This window comes from Falco rusticolus, chromosome 5, assembly GCF_015220075.1.
Source record: "Falco rusticolus isolate bFalRus1 chromosome 5, bFalRus1.pri, whole genome shotgun sequence".
Taxonomy (NCBI): Eukaryota; Metazoa; Chordata; class Aves; order Falconiformes; family Falconidae; genus Falco; species Falco rusticolus.
The window spans coordinates 86,629,031-86,652,373 of NC_051191.1; the positions used below are offsets into that span (position 1 = coordinate 86,629,031).

The window sequence follows — 23,343 nt, forward strand, 5'->3', positions numbered from 1 at the left end:
GCATTCAGGGAAGGCCAAGGTAATCTCAGAGACAAGCAGTGGAAGGGCTTGTAGTATCCCTGCCTGCAGTTTACTCAGGCTGGGGACAAGTAGGGATACTTTCCATCCCCAGAGCTGGATGCAGCCCCGTGTTTCCATGGAGGGAATAGGGTAGGAGCTGCAGGACACAAGATACTGCTTCTTGTGGAAATGTTTCTAGGGACCTTGATAAGCCTGGACTTGGAGGAGGCCCAGCAGCTGCCTGCACCAAATCTCAAGGAAGCAACTCTGAGCCGTAAATTAGCCTCTGGCCCTTGGCTGCAGCTAGAGCAGAAGGAAATGTGTCCAGCCCTCATGGGGGCAGGCACTCTCAGTCACCGGAGGTTAATAGCAATTCCCTGAATTTTTTTGCGGAGTCCCAAACTAAGCAAGCAATAAGAAAGACAGCAAGAGAGAGAAGGGAGGGAGGGAGAGTAATCAATGATTCAGGGTTTCGTTACCCACTGACGGTCAGCAGACCATACGATTCAGAGTCTGAAGATGTTACTTTAAAATAATTCACATAGCAGCAACCATTCTTGCCCAAACTGCCCTGAACAGGACCGCTCAAACCACATAGGTAAAATTTCTTTTCAGTTCAATGACCTCCAAGCTTGTCTACAGCAGAAATCACATATTCTTTGAATGGACTTTTCTAATCAAAGCATAGTTCAAAGGAAATTTTTCACCATGTCCTTTTGCTGAATTTCATCAACATGGTCTATTTTGGGAGTGGATTTACACTGTCAGCTTGGATACCTTCCTGCTTCATTTCCAGGCTTTGGTCCCTTGATCTGAATGCCTGCTGGCTGGCTCCTTCTGGAGAGACACAAGTATTTCCTTCCAAAAAGAAGGCTAGGCACAACTGACAGCATAGTATGTGCCAGGGTCCAACCTGAAGAAAAAGCATAGATGTTGATCGTGCCCAACATCCAAGGCCTTCAACACAGTCCACACAGACCTCGTGTCCTCAAGTGTCCTCACACACTTAGGTCATACCCCAGGATATACACGTGCCCTTGACATTAACTATAAAAGCATCACCTTGGCATGCCACAACCCAGTCCTGTCTCTGGGACTTTGGGTGCTTTGAATTGAAAGATAAGTGAACGTAGAGGAATGAAGGCAGTTAATTATCATTGATAACATACAGCTGTGGGCTGGCTTCAGGGGCGGTGGGTTGGCTGACGTGGATAAGGTGCTGGTGTGGCTGGTTCCTGCTAAGTAGTTAAATAGCTCTGAGGGGTAGGGAAGAGGAGCAGCTAAGGAAGAGAGACCTGGAAGAAGCAGAGGGAGGAGAGAGAGCGCATCCTGGATGTAGGAGAGACAAGGAGAAAGATGCAGCAAAGGCAAGAAGCAGGGTGGACTGGCATGAAGAAATGGCATGGCCAGTGGATGAACTGTTGAAATTTTCTGGGGGATCGGTGGCTGTGCTGGGGCAGGGTGTGGGAACTACTTACTGAAGTTAACATGGTATGGGATGGTAAAAGCCTTGTTGCAGCTGGCTAGTTTTGATAGTGCTGTGACAAGTGAACATGTCCTGTGCTCCACAGAGCCCAGATCAGACCCAAGGCAAGTGTTTTTCCCCAGTGACATCCATGTGCCACTCTGCTCTAGAAAGCATGAGTCCTGGATGTCATCCACTTTGCATCATCTTCAGGGGCAAGGCTCGCTCTTTCAGCCAGTCTGCAAAGGCAGCATAGGCAGTACTGAGTGCCTTTCTGTGTTTAACCACTGGACCTATAGGAGTTTCAAGGTGGTAGATGACACCATGTTTGACCACCAGCTTAACAGAAGCAGGGTGACAAATATGAGGAAGAGTTACAAAACGGGTGAGAAATGTGTAATGGATTTATTGAGAAGGCACACTGAAAATACCTAAATGGGTCTCACTTGGAGTATTTTCTACCTCTCTTCTCAGTCACCAGTAACATCCACCCATCTGCCTGACCATCATTAGCTTATTCCATTCCAGAAACCATAAAATAGAGGGGAAGTTTCCTACATGTGAAAGGATCTTGAGGAAAGGATGGAAACTCCATTCTTAGAAGACTTGAAACTGGAGGGCTGAAACCTTGCTAGTCATGCCCCGGGGAACCATCCTGCATAAGTCATCAGAGACATGAATTAACCTTTTCTTTCTCGAGGGTGTTTTACCCACTACCACCGTAGTCATCCTGGGGGGAAAAAAAAGGAACTCTGTTTCCTCGCCTTGCAGACAGGCTGCGCTGAGAAGTGCCATCCTCTAGCCAGGTGTCTTCACACCATTTAACTGGGTTAAAAAAAAGCTGTTCTCTGTGCTAAATTGCTTCCTCACTTCACAAGGCGTGAAAGCCTTTTCTCTCTCTCATGTGTCCATGCTTCAGTCCTTCTGGGGAGACATCTGCTTTTTGCTTTTTTTTTTTTTTTTTAATGCATTCTTCTCCTTAAATGCTGTCTCTGAGATAAATCAGGTCATGTAGAGCCGGGCCCCCAAAAGCATTGACGTGACTCAGTCCTGTGAAATCAGTGCGAGTCAGGTGCCTAAATTTCTGTGTGTCTGGGCCCAAGTGACCTTGAATAACATCAGTAGGAACATACTTCGTGCTCTAGTGAAGATTAGAGCATGGGCCGAGATGCACCTTCACCCCACAAGCACTGCAGGCTATTAGCTGATTCCGCGCTACCTCACCCAGCTAACTGGAGGAACGATTTACTCACATACCTTAGCAGTATGAAAAAGGAATGACTTGGGGTCCCTGTATCTTTGCATGGAGAACACATGTTGTTTTTATTTCTTAATAATCAGGTATCATATCTCCCTTGGGTTGTGAAGCAGGTTATTGGTAACTGTCAGTGGTCCTATGGTATTCACAATCTGGTCAGTATTGATGGCTTCTCTGGTGAAAGCTGTGTAAGTCCTAAATCTGGACTCATGGCACACAGGTTTCAGAATGCCAGAAGAAAGCAATGCTAATCAAAGAGCTCTGGGATTTGATATCCCGTTAAAAAGGAGCTCCTATCTAAGGACAGAAAGGAGCAGGATACCAGAGTGATGACTGGGTGATTCTGGGATGAACATTAGGAAGGCTGACACATGCGGTGTCTTGGTGGGCAGAGAAACACCAGGGAAGGGAGAGCTATAGGCAGGGGCAGAGGAGACCGTACAATATTGAAAGACCTTTTAGTGGAACCGTAAGTTCATTCTTGATCTCTCCATCCCAGCATCCCAAATACAAAACTATGTGATTATTTTCCCAAGGTCTGGCAATGAGGTATATCACAAGACATGAGTGAACAAACAGCAAGCAAGGACCAAAGACTCAGTCCTGTCCTTCCTTGCTCTTTGCCCACGTGTGGCTACAAACACATGGAACATCTGGAAAACATCTAGTTTCTCCATTTCTCCTTTCCTGATGTACCAGCGTGTCGAACTTTTAGAAGGGCCTGGAGTTTATAGTTACACTTCCTTCACTCTCTGCCCTTCTGTATGCTGTGGGTTTGGAGATGGAAGATGGAAAGGAGGCTAGAGATTAGAAACCTTTCTGGGGTCATGGCTCCATGCAATTTCCATGTTCCTGGTACCTAAGAACTAACCTCTGCCCTATCTGTGTCTCAAACATTAATTTCTTATCTCCTACTCTCTCAGCTATGTGATAGCAAGCAAAGTCTCACTTACAGGAACAGTCTGCCTGGGAAGGGATGTCCTAGAAACCTGGAGGTGTGGCAGACAAGCAGATGGAGATGGTGAGAGGATCATCCCTCTAGGACTGGAAAGATGTTGCAGGCCGTGTAGATAGAGACATAAAAGCCTAACAGTATGTTTCAAAAAGGCAAAGCTTTGCACACTGGCTTCAGTGGATATGTGGGGATGGTCCAAATAAAAAAATGGACATGTCTGACTATGTATGTCCTTTCATACAACCATACAGCTGTGTATCCACCAGCCTCATTGATTTCAAGCCCTTCTGCCATTGAAGGATCTGTGATTTGTTTCACACTTGAAACAGAGGACGTTTGCTCTCTATAAAATGACAATACATCACATGCACACTTACAGTATCATGAATATGTCAATATTAAGTACTAGAATGAGTTTGTTTCACATAACTATGTAAATGAAGGGGGTGTGTGGTGGAATACCAATATATGAAACCTATCTTTACCAGGCCCGATTCCTGGCTTGAAGCTCTAGATTCTGTACAAACACTAGTATTAATAGTCACTTTATTCCAGCTACAATACTACAACCAAGATGTCATACACGCATGGCAGATAGATTAGACAGACAGATTTCTTGTTTTCCACTGAGATGCTTTTGAATGCATCCTGGCAGGGCTGACTCACCCTTTTAGCTTTCCAGGGAAGACAAATTGCTTTCCAGGAGCTTCACTGTATACAGGTTATTTTTGAGCAGCTTCCTTAATTAAGGTTTATCTGCTGTGTGTGTAATCCACAGATGAAAAGACCTTGTCTTTTTTTTTTTTTTTTTTTTGTGTGTGTGTGTGTGAACAGAAGTTTCCCTCTGAACAATCTGTTTCTCACCCAACCCATTGTTATACAACATGACTCACATACTATATGGACACCGTGTCCTACCCCAGAAGTAGCTGCAGGCCAGTAGTCTGAAAGTAAGTCATTTTAAATGCCTGGAATGCTTCAGTGGGGAAGGACTGAATAGAAATGAGATTCCTGAGGGCCACAGTTGGCACAGACAAACTATTAGTACATTTCTTCCATCCACGTTCTTAAACTCCACCTCTGCCCCAGCCTCATGTTTCTTATCTTCTGTATCTGAAATTATGCTGAAAGCACCCTGTTGGAAATACATTTTGCCGTTGTAAACCTTGTGATCTGGCAAGGACTCAAACTGATGTCATCCCAACTGGGATAAGAGGACAATGATGTCACCGGAATAGCAAAGGAGCCTTTTAGCTCTCTAATGTGGTAGGTGTGGGTGAGAGGTTTCAGTCTGACCTCCCTGGAGAGAAAAAGTGCTCTCACATTCCCTGCCAGGTAAAAGGCTGGCTGGCAGTCACTCTGTGAGTTCATCTGTCAGAATAGCAGGAGAGCCAGCCCTGCAGCTCGCTGTGCCCTGGCCTCCCGCTAGCAGTGGGAAGGAGATAAGCCTTCGCTGGGCTGCATAGCCCGGGTAACAGGGTAACTCCTCCGGAGTCAGAGGCGTCATGACAGCTGTCCTGGTTGGTGCAGGAGGTACGTGGGATGTGAGAGCAGCAAGGCCAGTGGCAAGAAAGATCTCCCTTCAGTCAACGGTTTTCATCTTTGTCCAGGGACTAACAATTCTGGACATTCACTAATAGTTTTGCAGGAATCGGGCATATAGGACTAGAATTTTAAGGTCTTGTAGTAATGTCTAAATTGTCTTTCTAGTCTTCCAATGCTGCTGCTGTTCAAAATTGGCCACAGGGCCACAAACCGAATCAAAGCTCAGGCATCTGTGTTACGAAGTGCTATAAAGGAGTACCTAGTGTATCTTCACATTGCTGTGGCTACAGTGTAACACAGGCATACTCCAGCTCTCCTTATGCCAGCTGGTCCAGGTATTAGTAGTTATGTGTTGCCAGAGCCACACAGGACTTACTGCAAAAGGAGCAGGATGGATGAGCCTGTGCGGAGCTCTGCACTACCCTGGCTGGATCACAGCTGTTCTGGGACATGCTAGTTTAAAGGGACTTCCAGTTTGTTTCCATCTCCTTGTGCTGGAATAGGCTGAAAAGCTTACCCCAGCTGCTGGATCACACGGTGCAGTTAGCTATGCAAGCAAAAGACATACACTAATAGTTACAGCGTGCTTATGTCTGCATTGTCTTTACATATAACCATCACCTGCTCTCTGACAAACTGAGATGAACATGAAAGTCCACTTTCTGTACTGTGTCACTTAATGTACTTGGGAAAGTGAAGATGCAACTGCTCAGCTGTGCCCCTGTGATAGGTATAACAACCATTTTGTCCCTGAGCACCATCAGGAGCACAAAAACTCCTTGTTCTGAATTCTATGTATTAATACCAGTTGCATATTAGTTCACAGGCTTTTCCACTCACCCCCTACATCAGCATCCTGGCACCTAGTCTCACTCCCTGACCCACCCTCACCTCTGCTCAGCTGTGTGGAGTGGCTCTTTTTCTTGATGATTTAGGGCTGCTCGTTAATTGGCCATCATACCCACTCAAGCTCACCCCAGTTTACCTGGGGAATGATCCCAGGTGGGCACCAGTCCTAGGGTGGGGGAATTGATGCTCACACCCAGGTGGGGAGTTAGTGGGTACCGTCTGGCATGCCAGTGGCCAAGCATTCGGTTCACTGGCACTGCTTCAGTCACGTGTATGCCTGACCCTGTCTCACACTGTGGAAATGACCACTCCTAGTCTGTTTTCCAGCGATCGCTGCCTGTGTGGCCAGTCCTCTCCCCCGCTTTTCACAGATGTGGTGTTTCCAGTGCCACAAGCGCTCGCGGCAGTGGCCTCTTCTCCCTTATTCCTGCTGCACTCTTTTCGGATGTGTTTATAGGCTGTCCCCTCTCTCTGCTCTTCTGGTCCTGGCCCTTTCCCCAGATGGCATCTCTCAGTTGCGATGGCCTAAGTATCCTCTTCCCACCCAGGAATAAACGCTTGCTATCTTTCTCAGCCAGCTAGTTTTCTTTCTTTTGTGACCTGAGCCAGTATTGAAAACCAGGTGCAGACAGCAAAGAGGCCAGTGGCTCTGCTTCCGAGTAGCTCTTTCGAATGCTTCCCAATGGGAATATTATTAGAACAGTGTCCTTTCATCAATATGCAGCTGAGCTGTTACTTGCCCAGGAGCTGCTAAATTATTGGGGTGAATCATAGTGTGTCCTGTAGATTCAGTGGGAGTTTACAAGCTGAGCATTATCTGTCTGTAGCAGACCAGCATGAAAAACTCATGTTTTCATCCCATTTAATACTCTAATGCATGACTTAAGTCTAAAAAACATGGGGAATGCCTGTTCTGTATTGCAAGGCTGAATTCCCCACAATAGTCAGAGAAATAATAATAATCTGCTGAAATTGGAAAGACTGATATCTGTCTGCCTTTATTCCTTCATTGAAACCATGAGTGGGGAGCAGAGGCAAAGTGCTTGGAGTGCTTGCAGGCAGGGCATTTGTGAGAAGTATACGCTGTGAATATCTGTGCATGTCTAACAGCATGCGTCTGCGGCGGGGCGGGCAGCAATACTGTTCTCTGTTGGCAATCCTGAGCCAGAAAGCTATAAAGGACAAAACACATGGTGTCATTAGAGTCACACACCTGTGAAACAAGGTGTCATTAGAAAGAAACAAAGACTTGAAGGCAAAGGTGGATTTGGAAGGACTGTGAAAATCCCCCTCGGGAGAGTGTTTTGAAAATGAGTAGGGGGAAAAAAATCGGTATATTTCTAAATGGATGGGAAAATAAATCATGGGAATAGAGACAACCCAGCTGGTGAAAACCTTTCCACACAGCCAAGGTACTCTCAGCATTGCTGATGGAGATGATGAGGTACTTTAAATTCCTTTTACAAATGCCCCATGTCTGTCCAGCCCTAGGATGAAATTAGAACCACCTGGCTTCAAACCCATACCAAATGGAAAAGCTGCTTTAGAAGCTTGTCACTGGTTAGCAGGAGGGGAAGGTGGGACATTCCCAATGAAACAGAGCCTGGGCTGCACCTGGAGAAATCTTAACTTCTCTCCCTGTTTTTTTCCTCTGCCCTCCTCCCTTGTTCTTCTTCAAAGGTTGAAAAAAATGAGGACGGGGACCAAAAGATTGAGCAAGATGGCATCAAACCAGAAGATAAAGCTCATAAGGCAGCCACCAAAATCCAGGCCAGCTTCCGTGGACACATAACAAGGAAAAAGCTCAAGGGGGAGAAGAAAGGAGATGCCCCGGCATCTGAGACTGATGCCGCCGACAAGAAGGAGGAAGGCCCTGCTGGCGGAGCAGCCGAGAACAAAGAGAGCGAGGCTCCCACTGCCACAGAAGCGGCCACCGCTGACAGTGCCCAGCTGGAGGAGGGCAGCAAAGACAGCAGCGCTCCAGCGGAGGAGAAAAAAGGGGATGGAGCCACCGACACGGGCTCAGAGCAGCCAGCGCCACAGGCTGCCACTCCTGCTGCCTCCTTGGAGGAAAAGCCTGCTGCTGCCGCCGAAACGGAAAGTGCCACTAAAGCTTCCACTGATAACTCGCCGTCCTTGACGGCTGACGAAGCCCAAGACAAAGAGGAGCCTAAACAAGCCGACGTGCCTGCTGCTGACACCACTGCCACCACCACCCCTGCCGCAGAGGATGCTACTGCCAAGGCAACAGCGCAACCCCAAATGGAGACAGTGGAGAGCAGCCAAACCGAAGAGAAGACAGGTAAGTGAACGCCTCACTAGGGAATGGGCCTCTCCAGAAACGGATGCCTCCCTTGGTCTCCTGGGGATGCATCTGAGGTTGGCTGGCAAGAGATGGTGGGGGGTTAGGCTGAGGGTTAACAAGAGAATCCCTTTGCTGGGTTTTAGGGGTGGGGTGAGTTGCATGTTCTTGGTTAACACCCTCTTCCCTGCTTCCCTGGCAGCTTTTGGGAATACTGCACCTCCTCTCAGGGCTCCTGTTCCTCTAGGTGGAGATGCCATCTAGCCGTTTTTTCTATGGTGATGGGACAGTGTTAGCCAGCTGGAAGGCTTGCAAGAACCTGGGAGAGCTCCCCAAGGTCTGCATATGCTCAAAAGGGGGATGAACCTTCCCAGTCACACTAACACAGGCAGCTCCAGTGGGTCAACAAAACAGCTCAAGCTGGTATCAGCTCATTGTCAGCTTGAGCTGAATATCTCACAAGACAAAAGTGCTCTCATAGTGCAGGAGGCTCTTTAGCCTTGCTGGTGGGATGGGGAAGAAGGACCCAAAAGGGTCCTTTTTCCATCTGCTTGTGAATGGATGTGGCTTCTGGTGCAACCACATCCTAGTCAGGAGCATCTTGTCAACAGCATTGCTTATAGTTTCATCCACACCCATATTTTGTCCTCTGTACTTGCAGTAGCCCATGACAGCCATGCTTGCATGAAGCTTTTGGATGTGTCAGCTGGGTTAGATGCACATGGTAAGAGGATCAGGTAGGGGAAAGGGAAGATTAAAGGTCCTGACAGCTCAGCGAGTGAGGACAGCAGAGAGGACTGAATGCAGTTAACCCTAGGAGGTGTTTTTAATTCTTTGCTCTTGACCAAGTACTTAACTAGTTCCTCTAGGGAGGGGTGAAAAGTTTTGAGAGGCAAAAGTGAGCGTTTTTGACAGAGGCATAGTGTTTACAAACCATAAAGAAGAGCTGGTTTTGAATTGCGATACTGAACTGGGTAGAAAGTGCATTAAAGACCGGAGGATACTTTTGTTCTTGTTCTTTACCTTCCTGATGTTAGCAAAGAACATAAACCAAAAAAAGGGTAACATCAGGGGTAGGTACCGCATGAAACTCAGTCAAGAGGCAGTGCCAAGCATAACTGGCCTCCACATTCATGAGACATTGTTGTACAGGGCATTAGCTTGTTGGGGCAAAAATGTGGCATATCACCTTGATATTCACAAACAGCCTGATGTAAATGTTATAGAGCTTCAGTATCCAGTCTTGTGCTTACTGATGTTTCTCCATCATTTTGTTTGGTCCACTACTCTTGCCAAAATTACAATTCCCACTCTCTAATTAGACTTCTGGGCTTCATAGGTAACTCAGGGCCTCAGGCGACTCTGTTCCTGGACAAATAGGAAAGGACAGATATCCAAAAGGACAGATAAGTACTGGGAGAGGAGCTCATGCAGAACAGTTATGATTTAAGGTGTGGACAAAGGGGGTGACCTTCAAGAGTGTGACTTTAAACTGAATGTACACAATAACAAAGGGTTGCAGGTTTTACCTCTGTTCATTTAAAATTTTCTAGAGATAAGCCTTGAAATTGCATTGTCCAAGTTGGATTTTTGTTGTCCAGGTCTCCAGCCCTTTGTTCTTTGTGCGATGAGTTGAGTGGCAAAATAAATGTCTTGTGATTTGTGAGATCTAATTTGGTGTGTTGCATGCCGTACTTGCATTGTTTTTACACTTGTGCAAAGGTATAAACAACAACGGCAAAAATAGGACAGAGTGAATCAGTGTTTTGGGGTCCTCTGTACACAGGATGAGTGCTAATTAACTCTAAGACTTGGGATGTCTTATTTCTAAACAGGAACAGTGGTTTCACTTTGAATTAACATTCTATTTTTATTCAGATTAATCTGCTTTAATGGGTAGAGGTAGGAAATTAAGAGTAGCAGACCATTTCATTTCCTTAACTTTAACTGTTTTGAGTTACTAGTCATCAAAGAATGGTTTATTTCTATGCCATATTCTAAATTATTTGCTGATATCTTCCCCATGCTCCTGTTGGCTTTAACATCATTTGAAGAGGTCAGCCTTTCACGGCCACATCATTTGAAGGGGACATTTAAATGCATGGTTTAATATGCATTTGCACATGATACTTACGTAAATACCTAGCAAACAGAGTAAGTTGGAAAATCTACAATCAAATATATGTTTAAAAATGAGTTTTCAGTGATTGTTTGAGTGTTCATGTTGAGTATGTGCATCTATTTATACTTTTTCAATATGCATGCAGTAGTATTCAAGCTTACCAATGTTTGCAGAAAGCAAACATGGAAGGTGTGTGGCCACGGTCAAGCTGATAGTCTCTTTAAAATGTTAATGAGTATAGATCTTCTTTTTCTAAATTCCTATTCCAGTATGATATCAGCCTTCCAGTCACAAACGTGAACAGCTGGGCAAGTGCCCCCAGAGCAATCCAAGAAAGAAATGCAAAAAAGATTAAATAGCCCTTCTTGTCCACCTCTCTGAGGATGCTGGGTTGCGTTCTGCAATAGGCTGTATAGCACAACGTCCAGAATAGTAAGAAGCTGCTTTCTCCTTAAAGAATATTCCACAAAAAAAAGCATCATCACAGTATAAAAGTTCCCACAGACAGGAGGTATATCCTGACAGAAAGCCTATGTTTTCTTTTTCCTATCTTCATCCTGTTACTCCTTCTCATCTCTTTAAACCTCTCTGTTACTCTCATGGTACTCACTCTTTTCATAGGCTTAAAGACATTTGTCACATCTCATAACTTTCTCCCAGTCATCCCCCAGCAAACACAGCACTCACTGGTGCTTGCTGGCATGGCTAAGATGGTCATTCACAAAAGAGGGAGGGCTACCAAACATTTGCCACTCCAGGACTCCTTCAGCCTGGGGACAGATTCTCTTTCAGCTTCATCGGTCCCCTTGGCTTTCAAAGGTCATCTCTTATCATTTCTGCGATCGAAGACTGGCACAGTAGTATGCGGTGTCAGGCTGCCAAAAATAAATCAAATTGGCTCTTAGCCAGTGTCATCGGTTGGCTGGTTGCCATGGCATGCTTGCCTGCTACTACCGGGAGGCGTGCCGACTGTGCTACTTTTGTGCGGTGATGTTCATCTGCCTTGAATTTTACTACAATGGCTGTATCGTGTTATCTGTGGGTATCGTCTCTGGTGCAAACACAAGCGAAAGGCAAAGGGCATTTCATTTATATTTAGAAGAGATTTTTGCCTTCATCTAGGGCAGGACAAAGAAGGCAGGAAGAGGGGGAAAGGAATAACCAGATAAAGAGAAGTACATAATTTTTAATGCTTAATATTTCATGTTTCTGGAGTGGGGGAGAGGCTGGGTGATTCTTCACACCAGTTGCTAATTCCCTGACAGCCCTCAGCTCTCCTTGTTATTCAGATCTATGTACTCTACCTGTCCGTTGGTAATGGCTTAGGAAATGGCTTCAAACAACTGTCCTGTGTCCAGTATTAGTTGATCCGGAACCCCAGGCATTCCCAGTTGTACAGTAGGACAGTTTCTAAGCAATCCTCAATGCATCAAAAATTAGATGGAAAAAGTAGTGGTTTCCAACCTGTGTAAGGCAAGAAATGAGTCAGTGGGCTTTGTTCAGTGGCAGTGAGGGACTGATGTAAGGAGGACAATCTCTTAGTTCTCTTCATGTCTTTTGGTGGGTGACCTGCAGGCCAAGAAAGTTTTTACCTGAGCATCCTTGCCAAGACTTATGTTTACAGGATTTCTTGTTATGATCCAACTTTTGCCTCTTTGGTATTGATGTTATACTTGGAGAGGCTCCCTTAGATGCCAACGTACTCAACAGGAAAAAATCCAAAAGTAGTAGGAGGGAATTTATACATTACATATGGATGAGGAGATGAGACTTACTCTGATCGAGGTTGCACTGGCTTAAATCTGGAGACTTGCCATCAAACTTACTGGGAAGAGTCTACGTTAACGTGGCTTTGAAGTGAGATTGGTGTCCAGCACAGTAGGCTGTAGAAGATGGGATGCTGTGTGCTATATGGTGAGGAGAGGAGGTGAATGTCACATGGCATTCGATTGTCTTTGTACTTTCTCAGGTTTTCGAGTCTCACCTCCAAATTTGGCTAGGTCTCACATCAAAAGCACTTTCAGATTGACAGGTAAGAATACAACAAAGCCCAGAACTGTGAGAGAGTAAATTGTGCCCAAGGAAACAAATGGATCTTCTTTTGTTGGGAAATGAAGAATGCTTTCTCCCACTTGGTGAAATAGCTTTACAATGGAGCAGTTTCACAGCTGAAATGAAAAATCAGCCAGATGACAATTGCTTTGCATGTAAGCGGGCCAGCAGTTCCCTCAGGGTCCTGTATCCTGCTAGCAAGGAGCACGGGGAGGCACCATCTTCTCTTCACTTCCTCAGAGGAGGCAGGTCCCTATGGATCCTTTTTCATGGTTTAGAGTTGAATCAGTTCTTTGTTTCCAGTTTAATCAGCATATTGATGGAAGGACAATACTTGCTGCACCTGGGGAGCACTAGCTATATAAAGATTTGGAATGGGAGACTGTCTATTGTCACATACCAGCTAGAAGGCAACCGCCCGCGCTACGCGAGAGGATTGCAGTTGTGTAACTGGAGTTTTAGTCTTGGCCTATGGGTAGCTGGCATGAGGCAGAACACCCTCACTGTCATTCCTGTTTCATGGGAGCTTATCTCTGCTGCTACACCTGGCAGCTGAGGAAAGCAATGCAAATACAGCAGTCTCCTATGATTGCCCCAGAGGGAACGACCCTAAGAAGCGTGCCAGCGTTTTCTTGTCTGTAGTACTACTCCAGCATCAAAGTAAGAATATAAACGCAATTTAGGTTACCTCCAACGTGCTGAAAGGTGTCAAAGTATGTGCCTAGTCCTCAGTTGCTCTGAAATTTTTGATCTTTTCATTGTGCCTACATGGGTATAAGCATTGCATGTGTTTCACAGCCTGCTTTGCACTGACCCAAATAGTCATGTGAGGGGCAGGGTGAGGAAAGTAGCATGTGACAATTTGCCAGAGAACAGGAAACATACACACTGCCTGCTACAGGTGCAGGATTTCTTCCTCTGTTGCAGTGAAATCCTGTCTCTGGTCCTATGTGTGCCTCAGGTCTGCCATTTCCTAATGAGGCGCAGCTTGCCCTGTGTAGGTGGGAACTGTGCTAATGGGCTAGTGGTGAAGCAGGACCTGACTTCTTTTAATGAATTCTTAGGTGGCACGAAACATATTTAGTGATGGTAAGTGTGGGCTGACTCTGGAAAAAGCCTCTTGAGGAGAGCAGGGTTAACCACTATTTTGCACCCAGGAGGTACCTGTTCTTTTGGGACCTGAGTAAGAGATGCATGTACAGTTTAAGGTTGGTTAACACATTTATTTTGCGAAGGATGGAAATTATAGGAAAGGTGACAGCAATCGACAGCAATCTTTCATCCCTTCCGATGCTGGGAACCACAGCTGTTGCAGTATTGGCTGAGCCCCTACTTGTTGATCACGGCATGCAGCAGAGAGTTCCCGTTCATGGGGAGGCTTGCCAGTCTCACTCTTCTTCCCATCGTTATAGCATTCTTCCAGCCAAATAAAGCTATTAGTCTTGAACCTGTGCAATACCAAATTTTCTAGATGGTGTACCAAGGTTCCCTGGGAGTGTTACACTCTTACACATCTCCATAGGAAGGAGCTCTTACAAGTAGTACATAGAGGTGGTGGTGGTTAAGTAAGTGCATGCCAATGTCACAGTATGGGCTCGTGTTGTACAGTGGTTGCTCGCTGTAACACACGGCTGTTTACGGCCAAGGCCGATGGTTAAACTCAGAGATTTTGCTTAAAATCACTGTCTCCTCATTATAGTGTTTTCCACAGTGACCCACTACAGCTGCACTCAGATCATCTTCAGAAAATGCTCCAAAATCCCCACCTGGGAGGAAGGCTTTCTGCCATAAATGATAACCAAATTTTCTGCTGAGAAGGGCTCAAATAGCAGACCAGTGGACAGAATAGACAGATGGACAATCAAATTTATTTGGCAGCTGTTTGCTGTAGCTGACAGCAGTGCTCTGCACCACCACCAGTGTCATCTCTTTACACTAGGATCAAGTAGGCTGAACTTTTCAGATAGATGTAAGCTTCCAGAATATCAGCTGGGATTTACAGCTCCAAGGAGCAGTATTTTAAAGGCAGCATACTGACTCTGTGGTGCAGATGACTGCCATGTGCAGAGGAAAGAGATTGGAAGAGTTCACCAGGTCAGCACAATCAAATTAGTTAGACATTCCTCGAGAGCTGTATAATAGGTGCATTAATACTGGATTATCAGTGGCAGTGCATCACTCCCAATCTCTATGGCAACTCCATGGACTCTGGCAAGGTGAAGTTGTACTCCCAAGGGTCCGTGCAAATAACTGGTAGAAGAACATAGAAATAGCCAAGCCAGGTCAGACCTAACACCCATTTATTGTACTTGCAGTGGCTAGCACCAAACAGTGCTATAGGCAGATTTGGGGTAAACTGCCTCTCTGCTACTAGGACTCATCCCTGTCCTCTGCTGCCTAAGATTTGGTTTAAAAGCTAGAGCATGGTGCATTATGTCTTTTGATACTAGTTATAACTGTGGCTTTATATGGCATATAAATATGTATATATAAATGCACAGTATCTGCTTGGCTAAGTATCAACAGCTTCCCCAACTCCAGCCAACTTTTCCAATGGCTGGAAAGTTCAGCAATAAATTGGCCACCATTACCTTAAATATCTTTCTGTACTTGTGTTATATCACAGAAAGAGCAAAAGCTTCTAATAGCCCTGCTTTATGTTATTGATTATTGTATATAGCATCATATAGTATGCACAGAGGGCATAGTACCATAGCCCTTGCTGTTCATCTTTTTCTGGAAGAAAACATAAGCAATGCTTTTAGTTGCTTTTTATATGAAAGATTCCCATGCTTTTTAGCATCTTTGTTGCTTTTCTCTGCACTCCCTTTAAATCTGTAAATGTCCTTTATGAGATGAGGTGACAAACACTGTACTCATTAGTCCAGAAAAGGCTGTACTTCTTTACACATATTTTTAGAAAGGCAATATTTCTTCTGTTCTGCTCCTCATCCCAGTCCTTACGCACACCAACGTCTTGGCATTTTGAAGACAGCTACCCAATGAGCACTGATGACTGCAATGACATCCAGGTCTGTTGTGGACTTGGGAGTTCTCCTTTTTGATAAGGCACAGCACAAATACTTTATTCAGCCATATGATGGTCAGTGAGACTGGGCAGTGGCCAAGAGAACCAAAGAAAATGTTGGCAGTGACAGGAGGCTTACAAGTCAAGCCACTGGCATCAGCTCTGTCGGATAGGTTCTACCTCTAGTTCTGGATCTCCCAAAGACCTGTGAAAGACCAACTCATGCAAGCTCAATTTGAACAGGTCTCTAGCCACAATATATTTCTCAAGACTGCTTTCATGCTGCAAGCTTGAATTAAAGGAGGGCTTCCTCATTGCCTAGCTTTCTTCTCTGTTGGTGGTGAATGTCTTTCAGGCAGAAAATAGAGGAGACGGTTAAGGAGAATATATGGGGGAAAACTGAAGGATGGAGAGTGCTGCTATTGTCTGCTTAGCTGTTCTCTGAAGGGGAGTCTGGTCTGGCTTTGCAGATTGCTAGAACTATGACTTTCTTCCTAGTTCTGTATTCCATGCTAAAGGTTCCCTTTGCATATCCTTTAGCTCTAATGGCTTGTACCATATAAAGAACCTTGGCTTTATCATCACCAAATGTGCATGTGATCTGTGGAAATGTTGTTGGTTTGGGTTTTTTTTTGGTTTTTTTTTTCCTTTCCGTGTCCTTAGCTACATCACTGTCAGCATGGGACACTGGAACAGACCAGAAAATCTCAGCTGAGGTCCTGGCAGCCAGGACCCCATGTTGGACACCTGCCCTTTGCAGGGCTGCAGAGTAGTCAGGAAAAGAACTGTGGTAACCTGGGCAGGGCTCGGAGATGTAAAGGAAAATGCTCTTCTCCTAATGACAGGAAAAGTGAGACTCAAGGCTTCATGTAAATAAGTCTTAGATAGAGGTCATAAGGTCCCAATTATCCACTGTTCAAAGGACCACACACTTGCCAGCTGTACCTTGAGGCAATAGCAAATGACTCCTCTTTTCATTATGAAAGAAAGCAGAAGGTGGAAGACACTATTCAACTGCTCCATCTTCCTTCAGCAAAACACAGTAATTGGTAATGCTAGTAATGATAATCGGACATTACCTGTAACCTACAGGGCTTAATGAAGAAGAAAATCTCTCTGACATTTGGAAGAGCATCCAAATCCCAATGCTAAAGTGGTGCAGTGCTGCAGAACCATAGCTGGCAATGCATTGCACATACAGGGAAAGGAAAGGGAGAGCAGGAGCGAGAGCTGTGACCAGGCTGCAGGAGCATTCCCCGGTGCTGCTGACTTTGGCAGAACCATCTCAGCAGCTGTGAGAAATGTTTCAAAGACCTTACTGGGTAGCCATTTGAAAAGATGGAAGATGAAATAAAGTAAAAGTAATTTACAGTTGGTATGGTGGAAAGTACTTTTAAAATCCCCTTTGCTGTTCTTAAAGGCTTTGGGTACCCATTGATCTGGAAAGACACAAGCCTCTCAGAGGGTGGTGTGAATGCAAGCTCGTGTGGACTATGTCCATAACTGCCTAGTTTTTACATGAATCTAGGACTCCATTCCCTCACTAGGTGCGGGCTTAGTAATGAAAAAGTATGTATTCTAGCTTAGGCACCCTGTGTTACCTATCCCAAAATTTCTCTTCCAAGCTCCCCTTCTTCCTTCCTCCCATCTTTTACAGCCTGATTGGAGACAATGCTCACCAGCTGTAGCTGCAGCTACAGGGCTGAAACCTAAGTCACTACTTGTGGAAGGCTAGGATTTCACCTGTGATTTCAGCATCACTGTTGTAAGCAATTAAAAGTAATCTTCAGTCATCAGTGCTGAAACAAAGCATACGCCACAGGAGACCAAGCCCTGGGCTGGACCCTGCCCTACTGCACTTCAGAAAGACACCTGAGTTGAAGTAGTCTGTGATCTTAATCTTGGATCTGTTCACAAATGGTTTGTGTGTTTCTTCCCCTGGAAGGGACTGAGCGTGATATTGTAATATTGGTCTTTTGCTTTCCCTTGTGGTCAGAAGGGATGGAAATCCCCCGCATTCACAAGGTCTGACCAGAGGGTTGCTGTGAGGTTGTCTTCAGTAGGGCTGCTGCAATTTATACGAGCAGCAATTCTGTCTGGCTCTTTGCATTCACAGTCTGTCATTCAACTGGTAGACCAGGAATCCAGATGATGAAAGCGCAGTGAAGGAAGTACCTACTTTATTGCCAAACAGTGTGCAGGCATGACTGCCACCTAGATCTCCTAACCCTGTACCACACCTACTCCATCCTGCACATGTGCCACATTACAGCTCCTAGTGCTCAGCACGGACATTCAGGGTGCTGCAGGTTTGCAAGTGTTTGAGAGATCCTTCAGCAGTGTAAAGGGTTTTGGCACAGGCATTTAAGCTTATCTTTGGGGATGAAGGTACTCTTTGCAGAAACCTATCCCACCACTACTGCCAAGCCTTAAGAGGGAGACTTATCAGTGTGGCCAAACATGGTGCCAGGCACAGGGACTGAACTTGACCTCTTGTCCATGACGAAACCTCTCCCAAACACACCTGAGGCCAAGCAGGAAGCCAGGGGGAATAAATACATAGCACTGCTGCTGAGCAGCACCACTTCTCTGGATGAACAGCAGGCTTTGGTCTCAAGGGATACTAACCCAGCACTGTTCACTGCACTCAATAAAGAGACACAAAATGAGAAAGAAAACGCTTCTTTCTGACTCAAGCTAGAAACCTTCTTTGTGGCTGAAGCCAAATGACTGTGGGAAAGATGGATGGAGTCACTGATTTTTACTTCAGGGAAGAAGGAGAAAATTCCAGCCATTCCTACCTGATGTAGCATGCAACTGCTTTTTGTCCTCATCTCTAGCAAAACACATACACGTGTTTTGCCACAGAGAGGAGTCACGCCTAGCTGCAGTTCAAATCACCTCCATGCAAAGGCTTCTGAGTCCTAGTTGGCTGGAATTTTTCTTTGCAACTCTGTCTTTCATTAAAAAATCCTTTAATTTGTCAAAGCCAACCATGCTGTACCAGAAATGATGGGGTTTGTAGATTAAAGTAGTGAGAGAAACCTTTGCTTGCTTTTGGAATAGCTAGCGCATGAGAGTCAGGTGCGCCCTGAATGGGACAGGAGACAAGATGGGCCTATGCCTTTACCCTAGGAAACTGAAATCCAGTGAGCTTTGCAAGCAAGCTGTTGGGCTGCTAGATGGTTTCCCCTGATCTCTACTGCTGGAGCTGTTCCACTTTGTATAAATTATTTATTACTTGCTGGAGCCAGGATGTGGAGTTTGGTCTCCCCCGTTCCAGATGAGTGCCCTCAGCACCAGTCTACAGAGTCCATGTTTTCCTCTGGCCCAATGAATATTTAATGTTTTATGGAAATGGAACAGCTCCAGCAGGAGAAGAAGAGTAAGAAGGACATGTTCATTCATGTGGATATCTCACAACATTGCTCTGCGACCAGCAGGCAGGACCTGAGCCAAGGACCTTTACAGCAAATAAAATCAGCCAGAGGACCAGAGGAGACAACATGAGCATGAAATGGTGGGGTGCCACTTCCTATGCCTCAGTGCAATTTCAGAGTAATTTCAGAGCAGCTCAGGCCTGGTGGGTTCATGCCTCAGATAAGGCCATCTTCTGTGACAGCTATTACCAAAGTGATGGTGCACAAGCCGAGAGTATGGGCTGCTCCACCTCAGCCAAACACTTAGAAACTCTGCAAGTGGGATCTGTGGTAACCCACAGCCTCTGTAGACCTCTGCAGAGCTGGGCTTCATAGCAGGCTTTGGCTACACATGGGAGAGTGGCAGAGCAGCTTGGCCCCGCAGCCGAGGCAGGGCCACCTTGTCTGGCAGCATTAGGAAGGGGACAGCCACAGCAGTGCTGGTGTGTCTTTGGGTGAGGGAGAGAAGCCTTGTCGTTGTAGGCTAGCTCAGCAAAGAGCTGTCTTAGCACCCCATAAGGGTACTTTTTTCCACCATAGAGCTTTGACTTTGAGATTGACAACCTGGACATCCCTTCTGTGCCAGGGTGTTAGGTGATGCAGCCCGGCCTGGTGCTGCCACGGCACAGCTGGCCGCGCACTGGGCATGGGGCTGCTTCACTGTGCCCCTCTGAGGTCTCCCCAGCGTTTGCAGCTGCCCCACTGGGTGCCCTCATGTCAAGGCTGAATTCATTACCCGCATGACTGAATTGTTATTATGAAAAGCCAATTAAACCGAGATGGCTACTGTGGGACAGATGCACCGGTTCGCTTGGCGCAGTGCTCAGAAAGTTCAGAGGCTGCAAAGTCCCTCCTGAACTGGGAGAAGATCAGGTTAAAAAAAACAACAAACCACACACACCCCCCAAAATTTCCAGATTTGGATTAAAATTGGTATTACTGATGCTAGCTGCTGCCACCTTCACAGGGAAGACTGCCACTAGCAACAAAAGCACTTGAGAAAGGTTTTCCACCTAGCTCCTTCTGTCTTTCCCCCTGTGCAGCTCGGCTCTCTGAAAATGGCCAGTGCCAGGCACAGGGCTGCCCTACACCCTCCTTCAGGGCTGAGCACCTACTGGTCAGGCTTCACCACACCTCTGGTCACAGAGTTCTCTTGGGGCAGAGGGGGTGACTGTGTAGTCCTACCTCCCACCTTAGGTCAGGCTGTGGCTTTTCACCTCCCAGCCCTTAGGCTTTCTCACAAGCGCCCAAGGGAGGAGGCAACGGACTGAGGAGGATCTGGCCTTTGCAGTATCAGCTGGGGAGAGTGTCCAGCTGCCCACCCAGTTACGCAGGATGGGTGCTGGGCTCCTGATCTTTCCATCCCTGGAGGACTGTGATTAAGCAGCCCCAGAGAGGGGATTCTGGGCAGAGGGGAGGGTTGCTCTGCACCAGCAATGCCACTCTGCGCTGTCTTGAAGTGGGGATTTCCCCGCAAGTGCTCATAGTTCAAAATACCTTTTCCTATGTCCAGGCTGTCGTAACGTGTGCGATGACCTCCTCCTGTTGAAATGAAAAGCAAAGGCTCCCAGGAGCCTCAGTGGGTACGGCATTAAGCCTGAACTGCCTCCTAGAAAGCAGCAGCCGTGTTTCAGTGCCCATTTTGCACAAAACACATTGGGATCCTCCATGTGTGCACACCAGCTGTGCATATAGGAAATATTAGCAATATCTCTGATGCAAAGAGCTGGTGGTGTTGATGTTGCAACTGCTGAGGATGGTTATCAACAAGATGGCTGTGGAAGGCCTGACAACAGGCACTTAATTCATTTTAGCATCCAGTTTGCAGAGCCTTGGTGTATGATGATGGACAGAAACAAACTAATGATCTCTAAATGAAATTTCTCCTTCATTTAAACACAAAATGGGAGGATGGCAAAGGGAAGGAAAAGAGACATTTTATATCCTCTCCTTGATTGTAACTCCCTGCCTTCAGCTAGATCAATATCATTTCTGCTGGAGATGGAGGCTGCCTCTGGTTTCCATGGCAATCTGGTTGTTGGAGGCTCGCAGGCTCCATGAATCCCCAATTTATCAGCCTTCTAGGCTTTAATAAAGGAGACCAGCAGTCAGGCAGCTTATGAATGGCACATGTCTTTTGGGCTGGGGGCAGGGAGGCGGGAGCATGGTTTGTAGTAAGCTGCAGCAATTTGTTTTCCTGCCACCAACAGCTGAAGGGGGAGGAGTACAAGAGGAGGAGCAGTGCATTAATTCTGGATGCACTGAAGGAATTTCTAGACCTTTTTTGCTGCAATTACTGAAGATTTCCTTCTCTGGCCTCTTTCCCCTGGCCAGCTTTACCAGGGCAGAGGATGAGAGCAGCCCCACAGCTGGTCCTGTGTGATCAGCTCTAGATGGAGAACCCAAAGGCTCTAGCACTCTGCCTGTTTCCTTCCTCTCCTTAACCCTCCTTATTTCAGGATCAGCAGTGCGTGAACGCCAGCAGTCTGCCACGGTTTTGGGTTCATTTTTATCCCCCTACTGATCCTACCACAATTGCCAGGCTCATCAGCGGAGCTGTAAGATGGGCAGACCTCTGAGGATCTGATCTGTCTATCAGACTTCTGTCACTTGCTATGCTATCCTCTGTGCATCTGTCAGACCTCTCCAAACCCAAACCTCCATCCCCAAAGTGCTGTAAGCTTCGCTCCCTGAATTAATTACTTTGCTAGAAATGGCCTGGCTGTACAGGAATCACTATCAGTCACTTCAATAGGCTGCATTTTGCTCACTTGGCCATGATCTGCTCAGGGTCTTCTCATTTATTCTTATCGTTCCTTCGATTTCTCCCCTGTGATCTCACAGGGCAGCCACCCTAAAGAGGCTGAAGAATAAATGGATGTATCTTATCAAGACCTTATTCTTCTGTCCCCTCACATGCCTTCTGTTTCTAAACCATTCTCCAGAACCTAACACAGCAAGGGGGAATAGATGGGTGACACAAAAAAATACTGTTGCATGAGATGGGGACATCCTGTTTTCAAACGCGTATGCCAAGATTAGCTGCCAACTGTTACATTCCACAGCTGGAAGCAAGTAAAAACCTCTATATTCAAGCTGTTTGAATCACAATGTATTTAAGGAATTAAGATTAGCCCTTCTGGTCTGCAGGACCTACGTGAATCAACAGGGGCAGGGGAGAAGAGCAAAGAACAATTATGGATTATTTCTTAGGTTTTCCTCAGGTGAAGTAAAGAATGCCTTTCTTCTACCTGCCTTCTTGTGATGGTTGAGGGTGGGGGGATATATTGCTGAGATTGCTATATCTCCAGTTTTGGCCTGAAATTAGGACTTTGTGGAATTTCAGTAATCACAGGCCCAAGGCATCACACCTGTGAAAGTGCTGCTGTGTGCAGAGTGGCTGCTTGGGATGCTGGAATGAAGAGCCAAGGTGACTCAGGCTCCTGGGCACACCACAGGGTTTTATGTGACCACAGCCCAATTCTTCACACTTTGCTCAGATAAAAGCTTTTACTTTCTTCACTGTGATGCCAAAAAGATAAAATACCTACATGATTGTGAGTTAGGCCATTGTTGTGGTGATGAAGACCAGATAAATACATTGCTGGCCACCTGTTGCAATGTGGAAAGGTCACAATGGAGACAGCTCTTGACTTGACAAAGGTCTGGGTTCATCATAAATGTATGATCTGGATATTATATCCTGGTTTATCTTATATATCCAGGTACAATCTGGATATTGTATCTGAAAAGACCAGTACACTGTTTTGCTGGAAAGTCAAGCAGTGAATAATAAGAACTGTGGTCTGAGTGTTTGCAGAGGCATCTTTGACTCTGGGTTACCCTTTCTGGGGAGACAGAGAGGCTGGTAGCTTGGAGCGTCTCCTGAAGGGAGCCTTTCTACTCCAGCAAGGCAGCTGAGCAACTGACTGGGAATCAGATCAACTCTGACCCCAGCTGATGGCAGGGGAGACCCTGCACAAGTCACTTCCCACTTCTTCACTGTAAAGACCACGGAGCCTTGGCAGGATCTCTTGAGGTCAGCACCATTGACATTGTTTGGCAGAAGGCCACTCAATACCAGTGCAAAACACCTGCCTCCAAGGCACCCTCATCCCAAAAGGGCTATTTTACCTCCCTTTTGGCCACTGTCCTACACAGCATCCTACTTGCCCACCACTTTCTGGTGCAACAAATCATCCCCACAGAAGCACCGTGACAGATCACACTGCTGCCAGGTGGGAGCACCCTGTCCTCACCGGAGCTGCACTTGCTTGTGGCAGTGATGGTGGCCAAGAGAAAGGCATTGCTAAAGGAGATCTCACTGTCTGAAAACTTTACCACTCTG

General features: G+C 46.2%; 1 protein-coding gene across 1 annotated transcript in view; it reads left to right on the plus strand.

The window, feature by feature from the left end:
* GAP43 (growth associated protein 43) overlaps window positions 1-23,343 on the plus strand; it is a 61,367-nt gene that overhangs the window by 24,434 nt on the left and 13,590 nt on the right. The window contains exon 2 of the mRNA XM_037390408.1: window positions 7,753-8,374. Coding sequence (XP_037246305.1) covers window positions 7,753-8,374 — 622 coding nt within the window. The remainder of the gene's footprint in view (window positions 1-7,752; window positions 8,375-23,343) is intronic.